This window comes from Mya arenaria, chromosome 3, assembly GCF_026914265.1.
Source record: "Mya arenaria isolate MELC-2E11 chromosome 3, ASM2691426v1".
NCBI classification, from domain to species: Eukaryota; Metazoa; Mollusca; class Bivalvia; order Myida; family Myidae; genus Mya; species Mya arenaria.
This window is the reverse complement of record NC_069124.1, coordinates 51,778,741-51,800,730: the sequence shown is the minus strand read 5'-3', so window position 1 is coordinate 51,800,730 and position 21,990 is coordinate 51,778,741. Positions and strand designations below refer to the sequence as shown.

The 21,990-nt window shown below is 35.2% G+C and overlaps 2 protein-coding genes across 4 annotated transcripts; one reads left to right on the top strand and one right to left on the bottom strand.

The window, feature by feature from the left end:
- Positions 1-149: 149 nt before the first annotated feature.
- LOC128229132 (A-kinase anchor protein 17A-like) lies at positions 150-8,655 on the top strand. 2 transcript variants are annotated; one of them, XM_052940841.1, is made up of 7 exons: positions 150-203; positions 344-384; positions 728-1,552; positions 2,131-2,279; positions 2,624-2,864; positions 6,378-6,544; positions 7,522-8,655. In XM_052940841.1, the coding sequence occupies exons 3-7, from the start codon at positions 770-772 to the stop codon at positions 7,643-7,645; spliced, it is 1,464 nt and encodes a 487-aa protein (XP_052796801.1). In that variant the 5' UTR covers positions 150-203; positions 344-384; positions 728-769; the 3' UTR covers positions 7,646-8,655. The 2 variants fall into 2 exon arrangements, with proteins under 2 accessions (XP_052796801.1, XP_052796802.1); XM_052940842.1 differs by lacking the exon at positions 344-384 and having other exon boundaries at positions 160-203.
- A 2,744-nt stretch (positions 8,656-11,399) lies between these two features.
- On the bottom strand, positions 11,400-21,974 carry LOC128226511 (F-box only protein 8-like). Of its 2 annotated transcripts, XR_008259689.1 has the most exons (7): positions 21,904-21,974; positions 19,448-19,725; positions 18,998-19,127; positions 18,595-18,713; positions 17,375-17,559; positions 14,200-16,018; positions 11,400-14,046 (listed from the first exon to the last, which is right to left on the bottom strand). XR_008259689.1 is itself a non-coding variant. In XM_052936420.1 (6 exons), exons 2-6 carry the CDS (start codon positions 19,654-19,656, stop codon positions 15,828-15,830), a joined length of 834 nt encoding a protein of 277 aa, XP_052792380.1. In that variant the 5' UTR covers positions 19,657-19,725; positions 21,904-21,974; the 3' UTR covers positions 11,400-15,827. The 2 variants fall into 2 exon arrangements, 1 of the variants encoding a protein (XP_052792380.1); XM_052936420.1 differs by having other exon boundaries at positions 11,400-16,018.
- Between the last annotated feature and the right edge of the window lie 16 nt (positions 21,975-21,990).

The window sequence follows — 21,990 nt, the reverse complement described above, 5'->3', positions numbered from 1 at the left end:
AAACGAAATGATTTTTACATTAAACATGTTTCTTTGAAATAAAAATATGGAATTTAATATTTGGTTACGCTATGATTGGTTCATTATTCACACTCCAACTTGCTTAGTCATTTATACCCGCTGTAGAACGGTCGAACGTTCGTCAATGAGACGATTTGACTAAATTACAAAATGTTAGGAAAACGGATAGTGATACTAAAATGGTAAGTTGTTTTCCAAATGAAGACGAAAAGCATTGTTCTTAACTGTATTCGATAAATTTAGCATTATAGTTCTTCTGTATTCACTTATCCTCTAAAGTGTTCTGTATGTGTAACAGTGTTTCTATCTTTTGTACTTGCAGTATTTTCGGATAGTATGGAATGAAACTGGATTCGGATAAAGGTCTATTACTTTGAAACATTTTCTAAAAAATGGCAGTAGATCATGCTTTAAAGATTCTTGAAGTGCTCATCTTGAGGGGGACTTTTTAACTCTTTGGGGAAAACAAATAGCTAACATGCTAGGGTCTGTTTACATAATATAGTATACATAGCTACAAGTTACAACACAGGTTCGTGGCTACAATAAATAGCAGTCAGGGATATTTTTTTATTATTTGGCATTTCTTATGTATCCCTGTCTCGAGTCTGCCAAAGTAAAATAAATCGTCAAAAAGACTGGTTGACGCCCATTTAGGTGGACTAATAGTATTCTATACCCTAAGCATCTATCTTTTCAATTTCAGATTTGATTAACTCTCTTGAGTTTTAATTTGGCAACAAATATAATGGCGACAGCAGGTGCTAGTATTTGTACAGACCACAGTGATGCTGTGGAGTTTTTTAAGCCTGGAGGTCTTTACTTCAAACCTATTGCCAGGGTTAATATATGCGTCCAACTGCCGCCACTCAAGGAGGCTGGGAAGTCCATATCAAACTGGGAGGTAATGGAAAGAATTAAAAACATGATAAAGCCACATGGATTCATGTCATTGAAAATTATCAAAAGTACTATGGAGTTTATACGGTTTGAAGGCGAGTTAGAAAATAAAGACCTTGTTCTAGTTGTAATGCAAAGACTTGAAAGTAAATCAATTAAGCTGAGTGGTTTTCATGAACAGCTTAAAGTGAAAGCTGGTGAAGCTAAAATTGCCTTTCCCGGCAGACATGACTGGGATGCCTATTTCAGGGATGCTAGAAACATGAACGAGATGAGACCTGGTGAAAGACCAGATACAATTCATATCCGTGATATCCCAACAAGGTGGTTTGCATCTTGCCACAGTAAGGACAAAACTAAACCCAGTGAGGAGTATTTAAAAAAAGTGTTCTCACAGTTTGGTGACATAAGATGTGTAGATATCCCTATGTTGGATCCGTACAGAAAAGAAATGACAGGCTTAGTGAAGGTAGGATCAATAAATACATTCACCTTCGGGCAGGATCTGGTGTTTGATGCTTACATTCAGTACAAGGAGTATATCGGATTTGTGAAGGCCATGGACAGGTTGAGAGGGATGAAAATGCTGTATATGGATGAGGAGGAGAAATGTGCAGTCGCAAACGTGAGGGTAAGTCTCTACTTTTACTTATGATCAAATATTGACTTTACTTGAAATATAAAGATAATTTCTGTGTTGTTAGTTTGAAAAAGGCTTTAAGGCCTTAGGGTTAGTAAAGAGTTAACTAAAGGCATTGTTTTATTGTAAAAAATCTTGGCTATATTAAAAACACAAAAATATACCGTATATGTCTTTTTGCCGAGACACCATTGTAGACACACATTACATTATAAATGATTTCAGTTTGATTTCCAAAAATGATGAATTTGCAATATTTGATTTGATTTTTTATCATGGTTTCCTTTGATTGTAACCTTAAAAAAAAAGAGTTAAAATGATGAGGCTGATGAATGGTTAGACTAATGATTTAAAACTTAGGGGTTTCAGTGGTCCTAATTAGCACAAGCTTGCAAGCCCTGCACTGATAAAGTGCTTTTGTGAGCTTAATAAAAAACAGGTGATGTTAAGCAAAAGTATAAGTTTTTAGGCTTGTTCATCCTAAAGTTTAATTTTGTTCACTGGTGTAAGCCATTGTATTGATGAGATAACAATTTTGGTTCCATGCTGTGGTACACGCCCCAATGTAGGTGGACTTTGACAAGACGAAACACCTGACAGATAAGGCAATACGTAAACGCCGTCTGGACAGGGAACGACTTGAAGAATTGGAGCGTGAGAGAGAGGACCGTGTGCGGCGAGAACGGGAAGAACAGGAGCGGAAACTGCTCGAGGAAGAGTAAGTTATGGCTGAAATTATCTGAGTGCAATTCAAGTTTAGTGTTCAACAGTTGATTTGTCTTTGATCTTTTGAAGTACATTAAGTCATTTAATTGTCATAGTTCCGATAATTAAAAAAATGCCTCATTTAGTTCTTACCATATTAAAGTGTGTTATCAAATACAAGTGTAATTATTGATAACAGTATCCCTTGATCTCACTTAAGTTTATGCTACAGTTGAATCAAATAGATTAATTTGTTATGGAGGAGCATCTTTAAAGAATGTCAGACTCTCTCAGGTTGGGATGAGTTTCTGTTGTAAATCTCTTAGTTTTACATATTTTCATACAATATCATTTCAGGCGATTAAAAAATGAGGAGGAAATCGGGAGAGAGCGCAAACGTCAGGAAAAACTACAGAGACGAGTGGATCGCCGGAAAGAACGTGAGCAAAAGAGAAAACAGAAACATCTGGAGAGAAAAGAGAGAGAGGAAGAGAGAAAGATGCAGCATAAGATTGCGCTGGAGGAGAGAAAGTTCCTCCTTGCTCAGCGGAAACTGGAGTCCATCAGGATTATGACAGAACTGTTTGAGAGGGTGAAGGTAAATAAACTGAGTTAAGGGATTCTGTCGGTGTGCCAAAATTAGTTTGTTTTTTACCTCATTATTATGCAAGCAATGAATATAAATCCATAATACCACAGAATAGCCTGTTTTTTATTTATCTGCAGGTTTAAAAAAATTATGAGCATGGAATACCTTAATTTCCCTGCAGAATGTTCATGAGTTCAAAAAGCAAAAGTCTGTCAATACAAGTTTCCTTATTTCCATTATTTTTAGCTCACCTGTCACGTAGTGACAAGGTGAGCTTTTGTGATCACTCTTCGTCCGTCGTCCGTCCGTCCGTCCGTTCACAATTGCTTGTGAACACAATAGAGGTCACAATTTTGACCTAATCTTTATGAAACTTGGTCAGACTGATCATCTCTATAAAATCTAGGTCAAGTTCGATATTGGGTCATCTGGGGTCAAAAACTAGGTCATTAGGTCAATTAGTAGAAAAACCTTGTGAACACAATAGAGGTCACAATTTTAGCCTAATCTCAATGCAACTTGGTCAGAATGGTCATCTCTATAAAATGTAGGTCATGTTCGATATTGGGTCATCCGCGGTCAACAACTAGGTCACTAGGTCAATTAGTACAAAAACCTTGTGAACACAATAGAGGTCACAATTTTAGCCTAATCTCAATGCAACTTGGTCAGAATGGTCATCTCTATAAAATCTAGGTCAAGTTCGATATTGGGTCATCCGCAGTCAATAACTAGGTCACTAGGTCAAATATTAGAAAAACCTTGTGAACACAACAGAGGTCACAATTTTGACCTAATCTTTATGAAACTTGGTCAGACTGATCATCTCTATGAAATCTAGGTCAAGTTCGATATTGGGTCATCTGGGGTCAAAAACTAGGTCAGTAGGTCAATTAGTAGAAATACCTTGTGAACACATTAGAGGTCACAATTTTAGCCTAATCTCAATGCAACTTGGTCAGAATGATCATCTCTATAAAATCTAGGTCAAGTTCGATATTGGGTCATCCGCGGTCAATAACTAGGTCACTAGGTCAATTAGTAGAAAAACCTTGTGAACACAATAGAGGTCACAATTTTAGCCTAATCTCGATGCAAATTGGTCAGAATGATCATCGCTGTAAAATGTAGGTCAAGTTTGATATTGGGTCATTCACGGTCAATAACTAGGTCACTAGGTCAATTAGTACAAAAACCTTGTGAACACAATAGAGGTCACAATTTTAGCCTAATCTCAATGCAACTTGGTCAGAATGATCATCTCTATAAAATCTAGGTCAAGTTCGATATTGGGTCATCCGCGGTCAATAACTAGGTCACTAGGTCAATTAGTACAAAAACCTTGTGAACACAATAGAGGTCACAATTTTAGGCTAATCTTAATGCAACTTGGTCAGAATGATCATCTCTATAAAATCTGGGTCAAGTTCGATATTGGGTCATACGCAGTCAATAACTAGGTCACTAGGTCAATTATTAGAAAAACCTTGTGAACAAAATAGAGGTCACAATTTTAGCCTTATCTTAATGAAACTTGGTCAGAATGATCATCTTAACATAAGCTAGGTCAAGTTCCATATTGGGTCAACCCAGGTCAAAAACTAGGTCACTAGGTCAATTAGTAGAAAAACCTTGTGAACACAATAGAGGTCACAATTTTAGCCTAATCTCAATGCAACTTGGTCAGAATGATCATCTCTATAAAATGTAGGTCAAGTTCGATATTGGGTCATCCGCGGTCAACAACTAGGTCACTAGGTCAATTAGTACAAAAACCTTGTGAACACAATAGAGGTCACAATTTTAGCCTAATCTCAGTGCAAGTTGGTCAGAATAATCATCTCTATAAAATCTAGGTCAAGTTCGATATTGGGTCATCCGCAGTCAATAACTAGGTCACTAGGTCAATTATTAGAAAAACCTTGTGAACACAACAGAGGTCACAATTTTGACCTAATCTTTATGAAACTTGGTCAGACTGATCATCTCTATGAAATCTAGGTCAAGTTCGATATTGGGTCATCTGGGGTCAAAAACTAGGTCAGTAGGTCAATTAGTAGAAATACCTTGTGAACACATTAGAGGTCACAATTTTAGCCTAATCTCAATGCAACTTGGTCAGAATGATCATCTCTATAAAATTTAGGTCAAGTTCGATATTGGGTCATCCGCGGTCAATAACTAGGTCACTAGGTCAATTAGTAGAAAAACCTTGTGAACACAATAGAGGTCACAATTTTAGCCTAATCTCAATGCAACTTGGTCAGAATGATCATCGCTATAAAATGTAGGTCAAGTTTGATATTGGGTCATTCACGGTCAATAACTAGGTCACTAGGTCAATTAGTACAAAAACCTTGTGAACACAATAGAGGTCACAATTTTAGCCTAATCTCAATGCAACTTGGTCAGAATGATCATCTCTATAAAATCTAGGTCAAGTTCGATATTGGGTCATCTGCGGTCAATAACTAGGTCACTAGGTCAATTAGTACAAAAACCTTGTGAACACAATAGAGGTCACAATTTTAGGCTAATCTTAATGCAACTTGGTCAGAATGATCATCTCTATAAAATCTGGGTCAAGTTCGATATTGGGTCATACGCAGTCAATAACTAGGTCACTAGGTCAATTATTAGAAAAACCTTGTGAACAAAATAGAGGTCACAATTTTAGCCTTATCTTAATGAAACTTGGTCAGAATGATCATCTTAACATAAGCTAGGTCAACTTCCATATTGGGTCAACCCAGGTCAAAAACTAGGTCACTAGGTCAATTAGTAGAAAAACCTTGTGAACACAATAGAGGTCACAATTTTAGGCTTAACTCAATTCAACTTGGTCAGAATGATCATCTCTAGAAAAATATAGGTCAAGTCACAAGTTTTGCATAGGCTTATATAGAACAAAAAACTTCTTGTCTAAACCAACAAGACATTGGCATTTTATATGTGGCATAACCTAGTGGCCCGCTACCAAGATTGTTCAATTTGTGCACCTGTGGTGAAAAGAGGCCTCACCCTGGGTGTCACAAGTTTTACATAGGCTTATATAGGAAAAAACTTTAAAATTTTCTTGTCTGAAGCCACAAGGACTAGGTCTTAAATATTTGGTTTAAAGCATTGCCTACTGATAGGGTCATGTGGGGTAAAAAACTAGGTCAGTGGGACAAATAAAAGAGTGGCCTCTAGGGGCCATACTTTTCATTGGATCTTTATGATAATAGGTCAGAATGTTCACTTTATTTAGCAAAGCTACAGGTGAGCGATACAGGGCCATCATGGCCCTCTTGTTATATATTTATATTATCTTGTGTGACATATATTTTCTATGGTACATGTTTATATATATATGCTCTTTTACCGGTATTTAAAACAAAACATACAAAGTTTAACTTACTAAACACAACATCAAGAAGCAGTTTGATCAAGAGAGAGAATATTTAAGAGTGATTCAATATATATTGTGAAGCATTACAGTTTTATACCTCGTTTAACCATAAGTATATCCCCTGTTCACAGGTGATCAAGGTGAAGGAGGACGTGGCCCGCAGGGAGCAGGAGCTAGAGGAGGAGCGGACACGGCAGGTTGAGCAAGAGAAATCAGAACGGGAGGAGAAGGAGAAACAGAGGCAGGAACAGGTCCGACGACGGAAGGAGCAGCTACTCAGACAGGAGCATGAACTCAGGTAATGATTGAGATCTAGTTTCACTGTAGTAGCGGTTGTCTTATAATAGGGCTTGTTTGGGGAGTGACAGAGGCAGGTACAGGTCTGATGAAGGTAGGGGCAGCTACTCAGGCAGGAGCACGAACTCAGGCTATGATTGAAGCCTAGTTTAATTGTAGTTAGTCTGATAATAGGGCAAGTTTGTGGAGGGACAGAGACAGGAACAGGTCTGATGAAGGTAGGAGCAGCTACTCAGGCAGGATCATGAACTCAGGCTATGATTAAGGCCTATTTTCACTGAAGTAGTGGTAGTCTAATAATAGGGCAAGTTTGGGGAGAGACAGAGGCAGGCACAGGTCTGATGACGGAAAGAGCAGCTACTCAGGCAGGAGCACGGACTCCGATAATGATTGAAGCCTAGTTTAATTGTAGTTAGTCTGATAATAGGGCAAGTTTGGGGAGAGACAGAGGCAGGCACAGGTCTGATGACGGAAAGAGCAGCTACTCAGGCAGGAGCACAAACTCTGATAATGATTAAAGCCTAGTTTAATTGTAGTTAGTCTGATAATAGGGCAAGTTTGTGGAGGGACAGAGACAGGAACAGGTCTGAGGACAAAATAGCAGCTACTCAGGCATGAGCACAAACTCAGGTAATGATTGAGGCTTAGGTTTCAATGTTTAATAATAGGGCAATTTGAGCCAGAGAGGGAAAGACAGAGGCAGGAACAGGTCCGATGACGAAAGGAGCAGCTACTCCAGTGAAAGCACAAACTCAAGTAATAAATATAATTGTCTAGGTTTCACTATAGGTTAGTGGTCGAAATTCTTTAAGGCCTCTTTTTTATGAATATGGTAAATTGAAATTAAATAGCAGATACTTTTACCAAATTTAGCATGGGCTATTTTTTACGAAACAATTAAATATTAAGCACTTTTTATTGTCTTAAGGCGCGACAATCATAATTATCATAATTAAATCTGAATAAATGTTATTGCAGGGAGAAAATCCTCAAGAAATTCAAGAACACAGAGGAACACAAACAAGAACAAATGCGTGAGCAGTTACGTAAAAAACTTTCAGGGAGAACGAAACTGAAGTCTGCAGTGGTGATGAAGAGATGACTAGAAGAAGTGCTGGCAGAACAGGACAAGGAGCTGGATAGAACGAGTCAACTTCCATACATGATCGACGCCACCCTTGTACAACAGCTCTCTAGGCAGCAGCCTCTGGAGGATGAATGATCAACAAATGTCTTACGGACTAAAATTTAAGTCTTTGACTGCAGTTGTTGTTATTTTACCATTGTTTTATAAAAAAGAGGTGGACTTAAAGATAGATAAAAAATGTAGACTTAGCATGTCACAAAAAAATGGAAGTGCTGTTTATCATGACCAAGAAACAATGTACATGTGCAACAGGGTAAACTTCTGAACTGATCTCATTGAAAAATAACATATGGTATGGTTATGTACATACCACTGGAAGTGTTTTAATAAGGTGCACAACCTTAATATGTTAATTTAATGTGCAAAGACACACAGCATACTTTGGAAGTGTTTGAAAGAAAACAAAGGTTTAACTAGGGTTAGATTATATCTCGTTGATCACTGAAACGAGTTCTTCAGATAAGATACAGAACTGTTTTGCCATTTCAGCTGTATCATACAGTTCTTGAGTAATGTTTTGTTTACTAATATACTGCCAGCACAGATTTTGAAGTTGTACAAATTCATCTTTATTTTGGACTTTTTGTTACAGTTACTAAGCCATTGTCATATTATACTGTTTTATTTTTTTATGCCTTTCATATTTTTTTTACTGTTTTAAATATCTGATTCTATGCTTTTTCTGAGGATTTTTGAAAAATGTGGAAAAAAATATTTCTTTTGTCTTTTTAGAACATTTTTTTGGATTAATCAGACCAGTATCAATGCTGAAAAACTGCCATCAGTGAATAATTTAACTTTTGTAACTTTTAAAAAAAATTTTTTTTATACTGGTTGAAATAATCAGACTGTTTTATTACATGTTTTAATGCTAAAAAACTGCCATCATTAAATAATAAATCTTTTGTTAGTACCTTTTGAAAAACAATGCAATAAAACGAGATAAAACAATACAGATGTTTTCTTAATTCAAGTGAAATCATTTTCCTTTGTCTTGATTTATTGGTTTATTTTGGAGGCAAAGTAGCATTATCTCATTATTGATGTCTAATTGCGTCAATAGTACAGTTTAACTGGTTTAATTCATTTTTATATAAATGGGATGGCAATAATTCCCAAAATATTTTAATTTTCGTACCGATCAACATTTTTTCACGTAATTATTCAACTTAAATGTTAAATTAACAACTGACTGGTCGTTCATATTCAAGGTGTAACATCATAGTTTGTCTTATTATTTCATGTTAGTTTATTCAGTATCATACAATCAGACGCTTTAATTTGCACTGGAAAAAACTTACAAATTGTAGTGCTGTAGCAAGAACTCTGACAGGTAATTTTATTAAGATGATAATCATGTAAAGGAGCAGTGATGTGTTATTGACAAAATACTTGATATACGAACACTTTCATTCATATTGCTTAATTTACCATTTCCTATGCAAACACATGTTCAGGGAGAAGCGAAAATAAAAACAACAATTTTTTTTTTTAAAGATTATGTTAATCATTGTTGAGGTTGCGCTGATCTTGTAATTTTCATATAGACCATCAAACACATAATAAGCTATATAAACATTAAACAACCATATGTTAGGTTAGCTCAGTCGGTAGAGCGTTGGACTGTTAATCGGACAACCAGGGTTCGATTCCCGGGCGGACCAGGTCACTTCTGTTGTGATTGGTTATGAAATACTTTCTACGACCATTCGCACTGTACCACTGCCCCTGGCATGTACAGAAGTTGTCAGTTCCTTGCAGAAGTGAAGGCACCTAGTACTGGTTCACCGCCCAGGATAGGTGTGCGGTGGTTGAACTGTCACTCTGGGACCCTTCAATGTGCTCACGCCGGGACCCGGAGTATAAACTACTAACACCACCATGTTAGGAAGACTGAGTCAAGGACATAAATATGCCCAATCTGTTCTGGGTAGAGTTATTATTCGAATCAAACTACATGTTAATGATCAATATCTCTAATAACATGACCAGTAATTATGACTGTATTTATCATGATTATACTGCAGCTATTTCATTATAAACTCAATTTGAAGTTGTGTGCATTACAAATAAATATTGCAGGGCCAACAAATGTAAACAACTTGTAACTCCAGTTTTGTACTTGCTAAGTTCTTCTTACCATGTAAACAGAATGTTCTAGTTGCATTAACATTATAATTATCAAGTTGCTAACTGCTTTAACAAAAAACGTTACACACAATTAATGTAGTAAAATGAGGTGAACTACATTTCCCTTAAAAGTAGAGTTGTCTATTGTAATGAATATTTGTTTACAGTCTCATCAATAAGGTAATGTCAGAGCAGAGAGAACATTTTTACAGGGTTTTAGTAGCTGTTGAACACAACATTTTTATGACCTAGGCCTTGAGTGAAGATAAATTCAATAATGCCTGCATCAAATCAGATTCATGTTGTAGTTTAAAATTAGTGCATTTTGGGCTCATCTGTTTTTCAAAGAAAGTAATTGTTGGTGTCTTTTTTGTTGTGGTTCAAAGCTTTAAACTTGGAAGAAAGGTCAAGATATTCAAAACAAACATGGTACACATGTTGCCAGAGACATAAGGCTCATGTATGGTAAGGTCCATAACTCTGGCCTGAATTACTGGCCCTTGTTACTGTTGAATCCTACAAACTGTCTGAATACAGCCTTACCTTATTGAAAAAGTTAGATGGCAGTGATTTGATATTAACATTCCTGTAGCTGTTACTTTATCACTGCACACTGAACAGGTAATTAAGAGCAGCACATATGGATGTCAACTTTTGTCAGCTTTTCTCAGTGATTAAGGGAGATAATGCTAGAAGTACTTTATCAAGAGTGATGTGACCTGCACATATAAGTTGCTCAGAATAAGATTTACATAACACCATACAAGAAGAGCAGTAATGTCTGACGGATCCTTGGTCTAGTGGTAACACGCTTGACTGTCGATCCAGGAGTCGCAGGTTCGATTCCCAGCTGCATCACTGAAAAATTACTAATCGTCTACTTTTGAGGGACGTTAAATGGGGTTCCTGTGTGACAGTGCTATACACTGTTGCACGTTAAAGAACCAGGGTAGCTCTAACCAGGGTTACATTTTGTCTGTACACTAGCACATAAGCTAAATTGACTAACAATTTTATCGGAGCACTCGCCAAATGAACCTTACCCGAGTGCGAGTATAAATAAGTCTTCAAACATCCGACTAGCTTTGAGCCCACTATATTGTCCATAGGTTATCTTAAGGCTAGGTTGCACATTAAAATGATTTGATTTGTTAATGTTTTTCTCGAAAATATTGACCAATCAATGAATTTTTTGGCCAACTTAAAACAGACCAACAACTTGACCAGTTTTATACAATTGACTGCTGATGTCTTAAATTTGAAACTTTTATAACAGTTATCCTTCGGAGCATCAAGAACAGTTTTCAAGAAATAAATTATTTATCTGCACAGCAACCATGACGATGATGAGGCCTACTGGAGGGCTTATGACAATGCCTGTTGACATACCTTGTGCTTAGGTAGTCTTCAGTGGTTCTATTCACTGTTGGTCCAATGAAAATATTCATACTTATTTATTTATTTATTTAAGATCAATCTTGGATGCTAATTGAATACGGCCAATGTCTTGCCTAATTTCTGTGGACTTACGATCATGATAAGTCTTCTTCCCCAACAAGTGATCAAAAATACAAGGACGCTGGGTTTTTTTAGTTTTAATGTCAAAATACAAAACACAACCTATGTAAAAAGCATTTGATAATAATTGTAAAACATAAACAATAAATAAAAACTACACACAGCTCATATGTAAATTAACTGCTTTCAAAAAGTACATATAATGATATGATCCTTCTTGTTAACTATACCACATCAGGGAATTGAGTAATTGACAATGCTTCATTGTTATATATATATGATTGAACTTGACTTGAAGTTGATAGTATAACTAAAGTCCATGGTATCTTAATCAGGGATGTGCTTTGTAAGATTTCTGCGGACCTGAAGGCTCCTGGGACCAAAAATATGTTACATTAAAAATAAATATTTTCCTTTTTAATAATCAGGGTTGTTACTTATTTGTTGTTAGAACTGATGATTCAGTTTGGTTCAAATTTGAAGCCAGGAGAGCCTTCATTAAGGCTTCTAAACAGCCTGTTTTGCTTCTGCAGCTTAGGGGGAGGGGGAGCCTTGCTTTGCACCCAGAACCCTCACTGAAATGGTCACATCCCTGTTAATTGTTTGAGTGTTTGTGATAATGCATTTAGTTTTAAACTAATAAATGTGTACCAAATTACAGCACATTTAGTTTCATATAAAAAAAAAAATATACTTTACCTTTATTATGGAACTTGCCAATACTTTAATTACTAAAAATATATCTGTAACAAGTCTGAAATCTATATCTAAAACAAAGATTCAAGATTCTACAACATTTCTTAACAACAAGCAGGTTTAATCAGTTACTGAGCTCAAACATCATGCTACCTGCTTTGTATTTTTGTCTTACACCTTCGTCATTAAATATTAGGCCATTCCAAATTGATTCTGTGTGTTAAGGCCATCCAGTCGCAGCGAGTAGACTTTGGGAAGACGAGGCTTATGTTGTACAGACTTGTATCTAACCCATTTGTCTTTATGTATTGTATTTATTGAAAAATGTTCAAAGAAAAGGTAAAAAAAAAAGTTTAGATCATAATCGGGCAGCCTCAGGTGTGTTTTCAGCTTATAGAATGAACAAGGACAACATGTACCAAAATCATAAATAAGAATAAAAAATGATGTACTAGAGCTTATAAATAATAAAAGTAGAAATGCTATAAGATAAGAAATTTATCATATATCGGCTGAAGTCCAATTTCTACTTGTATGGATCTGTAAGGATATTGTCATTTTATTTATTTTGGTTTTCATAGGAAAAATCTAATGTCATTAACATTTGTTAAAATATTTCTTGTTTCTATGGTGCTAATACGTTGCCAGGTATGGAGTTATTAGAATGGATAGCTGATAAACGTAGATTCAATTTGGAATGGCCTTATTAACAATCAAAGTATACAAATTAAATGGAAAAAAAAACTTCCTATTTCAAGAGTAAATATGCACCATCTTAATGCCTTTCTGATTATCAAACTGTATTGTATAACAACATTCATAGATATATTAAGTCAATGAAAATCATGAGACGAAATACTGTTTAACAATTGTTAAGTGTGTATCAAAATTGCTTTAAATAGCTTAGGCCCCAATATCACAGAAATACGAAGTCAAATCTCAACTGCTTATGTCACATAACACGTTATTCTAAATCGTATATGTGTTTTACTCTTTTTAAATGACCACTCTCATTGAATATGTTGATTAAAAACTTAATTAAGAAAAATTCTACAGCCAAAAATGTAATTGAGTTCAACTCTTTTTTTGGTTAACAATTACTCAGTTAAATCTTTTGCTTTAGAAGTAGTTTTCTTTGAACTTTTGACAACATGACTTTTTAAAACATTCTAACAGAAAATACTCTTTTAAAAAGAGTAAAACCATACAAGAATTTGAATCATACTATGCTTTTATGCAGAGTTGAGATTGAGATTTGACTAGAGTATTTTTCTGATATTTGGGCCAGGTTACATTTCTAAAAAAGTATGACTTATGCAGAACAAATGACAGATAAAACAAATAAAGTATCATAACATACATGCATCTGAATATCAAACATTAAGTTTGCCCTTGTCTTTTATCAAACATTTTCTCATTTGTGTAAAGAAAAGGCATTAACATCCTGAGAGGTCTTGATCAATTTTTCCTTCATTCTCACTCAATATAATGTGTTACTGGCCAAAACAAGCAGTATTAAGGTGGTTGCAAAAAATATCTACCAGGTATATGTGTAAAATCTATATGCATATGGTCTTGGGTAGCTATAATTATAAACAGAAAATCAAGTAGAATTTATAAATCATTTGCCAAATCTCTTTCATATATCTTCATGTATTGCTCGAGTTTCCCATAAGTTTTATTCTTGCACACCGGATAGGCATTTCCGGTGATTTCAGCCGTGCTGGAAAACTCCATCTGGCATCCCCCCATGCCAGATGAGTCACGCGCTGTGACGTAATACTTTCAATTTCTATTATTAAACACTAAATGTAACCACAGTTATGCGATTTCAATAGATGAGTCCCATTAACAACTTTACAAAAATATTCCTTAAAAACAAAACAAAATAACCCTTTTTTTTTGATAGCGAAGGAACATATTGACGTATGCAGTGAATACAAATTACTGCGCGTCATGATGTCGTATTTTTTTCACAAAAAATGTTACTTAAGGTATGCTAGAAAAAATATCTATCATGTGTGTCCGTTCCGGATAGAAAAATCCGACCCTCGGGCACGCTGCGTAGCCGGTAACTCGGCAAGCCTCGTTACCTGGCAACGCAGGTGCCCTCGAGTCGGATTTTTCTATCCGGAACGGGAACACATGACAGATATTATTAATACGTCAACATACAAAGTGAGTTGTAGTTACTGTTGTCAACCCACTTAATAATTATGGCACATACAGTCCGACGCTGATGCAATCGAGTGTTCATACCATGTGGTTAAAACTCACTACATGCAAACAGATTAATGATGTGTATTATGGTCATCTTCAGCGGGACAATATCAATTTGCATTAATTTCTTTCCCCAAAAGCTGTGCAATACAATAAAAGTAATTAAAGAATTATTTAATAGAGTGTAAGTGTACATGTACGTAGGCACGCTCAAACTAAAGATTATTCACTATTTAAAGCATGAATGTTTGACAAACACAGAACATTTTTGCTTGGCCCTCTTTTTCACTTAAGTTACCAAATAGTTTTCAATAGGTTATGGGTCCAAATACCTAATCTTTATGCGGTTTTCCTTGGTATGGAAGCATTCGTCATTCTCAGGAAATAAATAAAAGTGAAATACACTCATGTTTGGCTAAAAATGTCTGAAATATCCCTCAACACTCTGTTTACCTATGACGTAAAACCACATGGTACATGTATCTATGAACACTGTGACATTCCTTTACTTATTTCTTCGACTTGGTTCAGTCACTTAAGACTTTACAACAGACTTTAATAGATTGTTCATAGACACGGATGACACACAATAAATATGGTACTTATAAGCAGTTTTTCGCAACACACATATCAGTTAAAATGTTACACAGAAAACAATATTTACTTTGAATTGAAAAATATATCTGACTGTGTGTTATTCTATATTTGTGAAGACAATAATACTACAAAGAATAAATATTATGTAAACAATCAAAAAATTAACAATGGTACAATAACTATTGATTTCTTAAACACAGATTATCCATGAATAATCAAACAAAACACTGGAGGTCATAGCAGTTTAAAAGAGCAACACTACAACAGTTTCTTTTAGTAACAACCATTTACTTTAAATGTGCTGTAATACATACATTAGTATTACAGGCAAAGAGTTCACTACCACATGTTTCACCCACGTTAAACATGGAGAAACACAAGTTGGGGAATATGTTTCATCCAATTTGTACATTGAATACTGGACTGGTATTCATTAACATCTTAAGTCATTTCCTAACTTAAGTCATGTTCCTATGTTAAGTATCCCACTGGTCATTTGAAAACAACTAAATACTTATTTTCATTAATGTTATTGTATTGAATACAAATCGTTTTATTTTAAAATCACTTTTTTATTTTAAAATCACTTATTTATTTTTTTATTTGACTATGAACATTTTAAGAAATCGACGAACATTAAGAAATGACTTAAGATGTTTTATGAATACCGTCCAGGACTTGTAGGGGTAAAGGTAAAACGGTTCTTTAAGACATAAAATAAAGACATACTAAGTACGATGACTCTGTCGTCGCTGGAATGACAGTACTTCACTCAAAATAAATTACGGGTCACTTATCAAAACATCTTGTTTCCATTCAGGTTCCTAGGTGCACTCTAGTTCTTAAATGATTAAAAGATTTCCTCAATTTATATAACAGCATCCTCCCCAGAAGCCATTTATTCTCTATAAAAAAATCTACAGTTTTTTTCTTCAGTGATACGTAATTAGATATGTTGAGTATAGTAGTAAACATTTTAAGATGCTGCCACGTGGCCAACCAGGTACACATTGTCATACAGATCTCCGACCAAATCCTCGCTCACTCCCGAGGCGGCCCTGCGGGTGTTCTTGATGAATTCCCGTTTCGACATCTTGTTTTTAACATGTGGGCTCGTGAGATCAACGGACAACATGATCAGGGAGAAACACAGCACGTAAACTGCATCTGCAAAATAACGGAAAACTGATTTCAACAAAAACAGCAAGATTTTGTCATCATAATTTAAATGCAACAAAAACAGCAAGATTTTGTCATCACAATTTAAATGCAACAAAAACAGCAAGATTTTGTCATCACAATTTAAATGCAACAAAAACAGCAAGATTTTATCATCACAATTTAAATGCAACAAAAACAGCAAGATTTTGTCATCACAATTTAAATGCAACAAAAACAGCAAGATTTTGCCATCACAATTTAAATGAAGTACCAATATTTTTACTTACGCATATAATAGTAACTTTTTTTCAGATAACAATTCAGATGGTGGTGAATTTTCAATCATGTAATAATTAATGTTCAATATAGTTCCAACTAAACAGTTGCCTATATTCAGTTAATTGTGTTTGGTAAGAAAAAGGTAAAATCATTACTTTCAACATGTTATAACTACTAAACAATTAATGCATTATAAGTCAGTTTTAAAGCCATCAATTATGGGTCACTTATCAAAACATCTTGTTTCCATACAGGTTTAATTTAAACTTACATTTATTCCTAGGTGCTCTCTAGTGCTTAAATGACTAAGTTTTTCTCAATTTATATTACAGCATCTTTCCCAAAAGCCATTTGTTCTATATAAAAAAATCTACAGTTTTTTTCTTCATTTTATTAGAGTATAATGGAAATCAAAATCAATGTTGAAACAACATAATTGCAATTAATATCCATAATTTCAACATACAAGTTCTCTCTGATGTAGCAAGGAATGAGGACTGTCAGTCTCATGGATTAGCTGATAAGCCTATCACTGATTTCAATATTTGAGGCCCTCATTGTTGATTAATTCTGTTAATATATTTTTATTAATCAATTGTCACAGCTTATTGTAGTGGGCCACAATTATGATCATGAAACTTGTGTATCTAACAGTGTAAATAATGTATCCACTGTTTTAATAGATATAAAAAAGAAACCCATTCTCAGGAAGCTTTGAAGTGGCAGATCATTGGTCAAGTGGTAACACACTTGACTGTCAATCCAGGGGTCATGGGTTTGATTCCCCTCTGCACCATTAAATAATACTAATCATCTTCCAGGAGGGATGTTAAATGGGGGTCCCATGTGGCAGTGCTTAACACGTGTGGACTTTAAAGAACCAGGTATGCTCGAACAAACAACAACTAAAAGGACAAACAACCTTGGTGGAGCACTCACCGAATGGGCCTTGCCGAAGTGCAATATAAATAAGCTTACATTCCCCACCCCTACCGCTACCCCCAAGCAGGCCTAGTCTTTAACGAACTTTCTGACCGACCAGGCCATCAAAGCAAATGAAGGTAAAATATAAAAAAATCTTACCTTTCTCAAGGCCTAAATGAGGGTTACAGGAGCAGAATCTCCCTGCAAATCTATCAATGATTTGTTCAAGGTAGCTGCCTCTCTCACTTGGGGCTGATATGTGCTGAAATAGCTTCCGCATTGCGTTGGGAAGAAACTGGTTGCCAAAGTTCTGTATCTGCATTACACAGTCCAGCACATCTGGCCTGAAACATTTATAATTTCAAGTCACGGTAGGGAATCGCACAAGTCAGAGAGTATACAAGTTATAAGGGCCGGTAATAAGCTCAGTTGGTTGATCGCTTGACTTGCTAGCAGGGGGTCTCTGGTTCAGCCAGTGAACTGGATGCGTTCTTTTCTGAGCCTTTCAATAATCAACACCAAAAGAAAAATCATACCATTAAGGACAAAATTAATTATTTCCTTAAGACAAAATCATAACATGTCAACATTGTCATTGAAAGCTAAAAAAAGGTTTAAATTTTTCATAAAAAAAGAAGCAAATACATCTTTGGCTTTATCAAAACGTTTGTTTTATATCATATCATAATTGCTAAACTAAATTGATTCAATGTTGATTATTCTTTACAATGGTTTCATACAAGAAATGTAACCTTATTATTAAACCTTTCTTCAATACCATAAAATGCCTGCAATTCGAACATTCATGTTATGATCTGTTAGAACCACATCAAGCACAAATGGGTCTTATACTATTTTTTTGATTTATCAGTTATTATATTAAAAAAGAGTAAACAATCTTAAATGCTCTTCACCTTAAAAACAAGTGGGTTTCAACTAAAGAGTCATGGAAGGGTGCTGTACCCTCTCCTTTTTTGGTAGCAACCTTCTACATTGGCATCCTTCTGCCTCCAAGGAATTAAATAGTTAAGACTGTCTTATATTTCTTTTGTTTTGATTAAAACTTACATGATAATAAATGCATAAACTTAACATACATAGCAGTTGAAACCCCATAGTACCTGAATTTAAACGCAACTCTGTTCAAAACCTTCCCAGCCTGATACAATATGCCCTTTTCTCCCCCAGCACCCTGATCCTCTTTTGCAGAACACTGCCCTTTTTAAAACCTGGCTAAAACCCTTAACATGTCAAATCATGGTGATCGCCATTGTATATTTAGTACAAAAACTATGACATCCTATAGATCCCTCTTACATTATAATTATTTGAAGACATTTTCTGCTTGTCAAACACTTAGTTTTCTTGAACTACAGTACCTTTTCTCAAGAAATGCCCTTTTTGGACTTGGTTTGATTTTCTTTGTTGTGTGTAGGAATTTGGCAATTTCCATTGGACAATCTTCAACTAATCCACATCTGATCAGGTAGTCAACTCCCTGAAACATATATGTACAAAAGAATTCTAACTCACATTAAATAGTAAATAGTCAGTCCCTATTAAAAAATAATATACAAGTTATAATATTATCAACCAAAGATTTATGATGTTTTCTGCAAAACATTAATTTAATTTAATTATAATATACATGTACTTTAAGTAATTATGGAATGTACATGTATTATAAAACGCCAAAAGCGAATACTTTGTAATAATTTCTACCCATTCTTATATAAAGACTTGTATGGATGTGGAAAAAAATCTTAATTTTGTAGAACTTACGTCAAATGGATCAGCATTAAATGTTAGGGATGCCTCATCTAGAACCAGATAGAGCTTCCTATAGGAGAAAGTACCGTCCTTCCGTGCTTGCCGATAAATACTGACACACCCCCATGAAGTCTTGCACAAGCTGTAAAAAGTACAAGAACGCACATGTATATTAATTTTCAAAGTCCGAGAGATACTGCAGAATGAATAGAAAATGTGAAAAAAAAACCATGACAACAATAATTGATTTCTTTAAATAGTAAACTCTTTTTTTCAAAACATTATAAACATAAAAAAATACACCAGTAACAAATGGTTAACAATGAAAAGGGTTAACAAAATGCACATTATTCTTGAATTGTAAACAAATAAACTGTCTTACCATGTTACTATTGAATTAATAATTTAGAGCATTTTAAACTTAGTACTGACAATATATCTTATATTAAGTATTTCTAAAACCTTTGCCAAAGGACTTCATCATTGCCAAGTTTGCTCCACACACAGGCTGCTAGGCAGAGGTCAGTGGCGTCTAGATTGGAAAGGACAAGCAGGCTTATTTCAGGTGGAAGGATTGACAGGTCAGGAAACTTAACAGTGTTCAGTCCTTGACTCGGTTCCTCGGAAAACACGAGGCCTGTGTCTTGTAGTCGCTGAAGCAGCTGACCCATTGTCACTTTTCTACATCTTATTCCTCTTACAGTTGTGGTAATGTGTGAGGAATTACTTTTTCTTTTATGCTGAAATGTATAAAAAAGTAGAACCACAGTTTTTATACATGAACAAAATAATTATATACACCAGGAGCAAATTGTACAAATGGTTGTTGGAATGGTAGCATAATATTGATACTATATACAACTACAACTACTTAGTCCATTGAAAAACTCCACCAGTGCCAGCATTTGATATAATATCTAAGCAGCCAAGTTTTTTTAACAAAATGTTGCATTCATACAAGATTTCTATTTACTAAAAATGATCAATAAGACCATAAAACCTTTCAAGGCTAGCACTTCCTTGCTTAAGTGGAAGTTCAAAATTCACTTACAAGTTGGTATGGCAAGAGCAGAGAACATTACCTATTCATAGCTATTGTCAGACTTTTAACACATGAAATGAAAATATTTATACAAATAAAATAACAGCTTAAAAAAGGAAGAACATGTCATTTTGTAATGAGTAATAATAACTATATTATAAACAGTTAAAATACAAATTATCTATAAAATACTATCAACTGCAGTTAGTAAGTTTCAGGGCCATATTTTTAGTAGAAGTACTCTTTCAACAATTTGCTGTGAACTTTGAATGCGTGGTTCACCCAAGTCACTTTCAATCATGACTTTCCAAAAATCTTTAATAAGTAACATACATATCCAATCACAATTAAACTAGCACTTTGCGCTATGATTACTTTTTAAATGAAAACTACATTCAATATTGTTAAATTAGTTTTGACACTTACAAAAATGTACAAAAACATCTGCTATTCCAACAAAGATGCAGGAAAAATGAACAGAGCTACTGGTGCAAATGCTTCCAAATGGTGTGAAAAGCCTTTCTCAAGTAAAATTTAGTATCAACACGGACCTATCCGTGGTATCAATTAACTTATTTTGAAAAATGCTTTGACATGAACACTCAATATTCAAGTGACCTAATAATCAAGAGTGAGTAATGAGATTGTTTACCCTCAAGATCGGGTGAAAGCCATTTTGCAAGCAAGTTACAATTAACAATCTTCTTTTTGTATGTTCGGCACCTGTAAAAATACCTGCATGTTGCAAGTAAGCCGCGTACAGTGACATGTTGTGTGCATGTTTTTGAAAGTAATAGGTGGTGGCAACAGCATATTTGGTAGCTAAGAACTTCAGCGAACAAGTTATATATTACCTTTTGGAACATGTTTAATTAATATGTAGTAAACATAAAAAATATAAATATCTACAAGTTATGGAAGCCAGAACTACGTGATTGGTAGTGTATATTATACTATATACCTTGTTTAATTTTCCCAAGTTCATGAAAGTTGTTACAAATCAAAACAGTAATTCCAAGTACCTACATTCTATTTGAAATGGTAAACGGACATTTGCCCCCCCGGACATTTGCCCCCCCGGATGTTTGCCCCCCTTTTGGACCATGGCGGACATTTGCCCCCCCACCGTTTTCGAGGGGGCGGACATTTGCCCCCCCTCAATGTTCGAGGGGGCGGACATTTGCCCCCCCTCCATTTGAATGTGCTATTTTGATCTTGATTAGTGAATTACTTATCATACCATTCAGAGAACAGAAACGTATTTTTTGCTGTATATACTTGTATATATGAGTGCTATAAATGTGCTATATGACTTCTGATTTGAAATAAAAATAATATAAAAGGATTTACATTGTTGTCTTACCTAAGCCTACATCGTCACATGTGTGACCTGAACGGTGTAATCTGTATTTATATGTAATTAGTGACAAACATACAAACTGGTGTAAATCGGTTGGCAGTTTGCACGTAAATTGAACAAATAGTTAAAGAAAAAAATGTTCATTTTTTTTATATATTAATATATTTTTAATATCTTGGTATAAACTTATAAAACCGGGGGGGGGGGGCAAATGTCCGCCCCCTCGAAAACGGCGGGGGGGCAAATGTCCGCCCCCTCGAAAACGGCGGGGGGGCAAATGTCCGCGATGGTCCAAAAGGGGGGCAAACATCCGGAGGGCAAACATCCGGGGGGGCAAATGTCCTAGAATCATTTGAAATGATCGTCAAAAAAAACCTATCCGAACCTTTTTATCCGAATTCTATATCCAACAAAAGTGACTTATATCACATTGATTTGGTGCATTTGTAATCAAAGTGACCTAACAATTGTCAGCAGAAAAATATACTACTAAAATTAAAACGTGCACAACATTACCTAAAACTTGCAATCTATTTTTTGACAATCTGGCAAAATTGACGTGGAGGCTGCCATTTTATCGGAAGTCACGTGACAATTTAAAGC

Coding starts and splice junctions, on each gene's coding strand:
- LOC128226511 (XM_052936420.1), bottom strand. CDS start 19,656: ATGGGTCAGCTGCTTCAGCGACTACAAGACACAGGCCTCGTGTTTTCC. Junction 19,128..19,447: donor GATGAAGTCCTTTGGCAAAG/GTTTTAGAAATA, acceptor TACTTTTTACAG/CTTGTGCAAGACTTCATGGG. Junction 18,714..18,997: donor TTAATGCTGATCCATTTGAC/GTAAGTTCTACA, acceptor TATATGTTTCAG/GGAGTTGACTACCTGATCAG.
- LOC128229132 (XM_052940841.1), top strand. CDS start 770: ATGGCGACAGCAGGTGCTAGTATTTGTACAGACCACAGTGATGCTGTG. Junction 1,553..2,130: donor GTGCAGTCGCAAACGTGAGG/GTAAGTCTCTAC, acceptor GCCCCAATGTAG/GTGGACTTTGACAAGACGAA. Junction 2,280..2,623: donor CGGAAACTGCTCGAGGAAGA/GTAAGTTATGGC, acceptor ATATCATTTCAG/GCGATTAAAAAATGAGGAGG.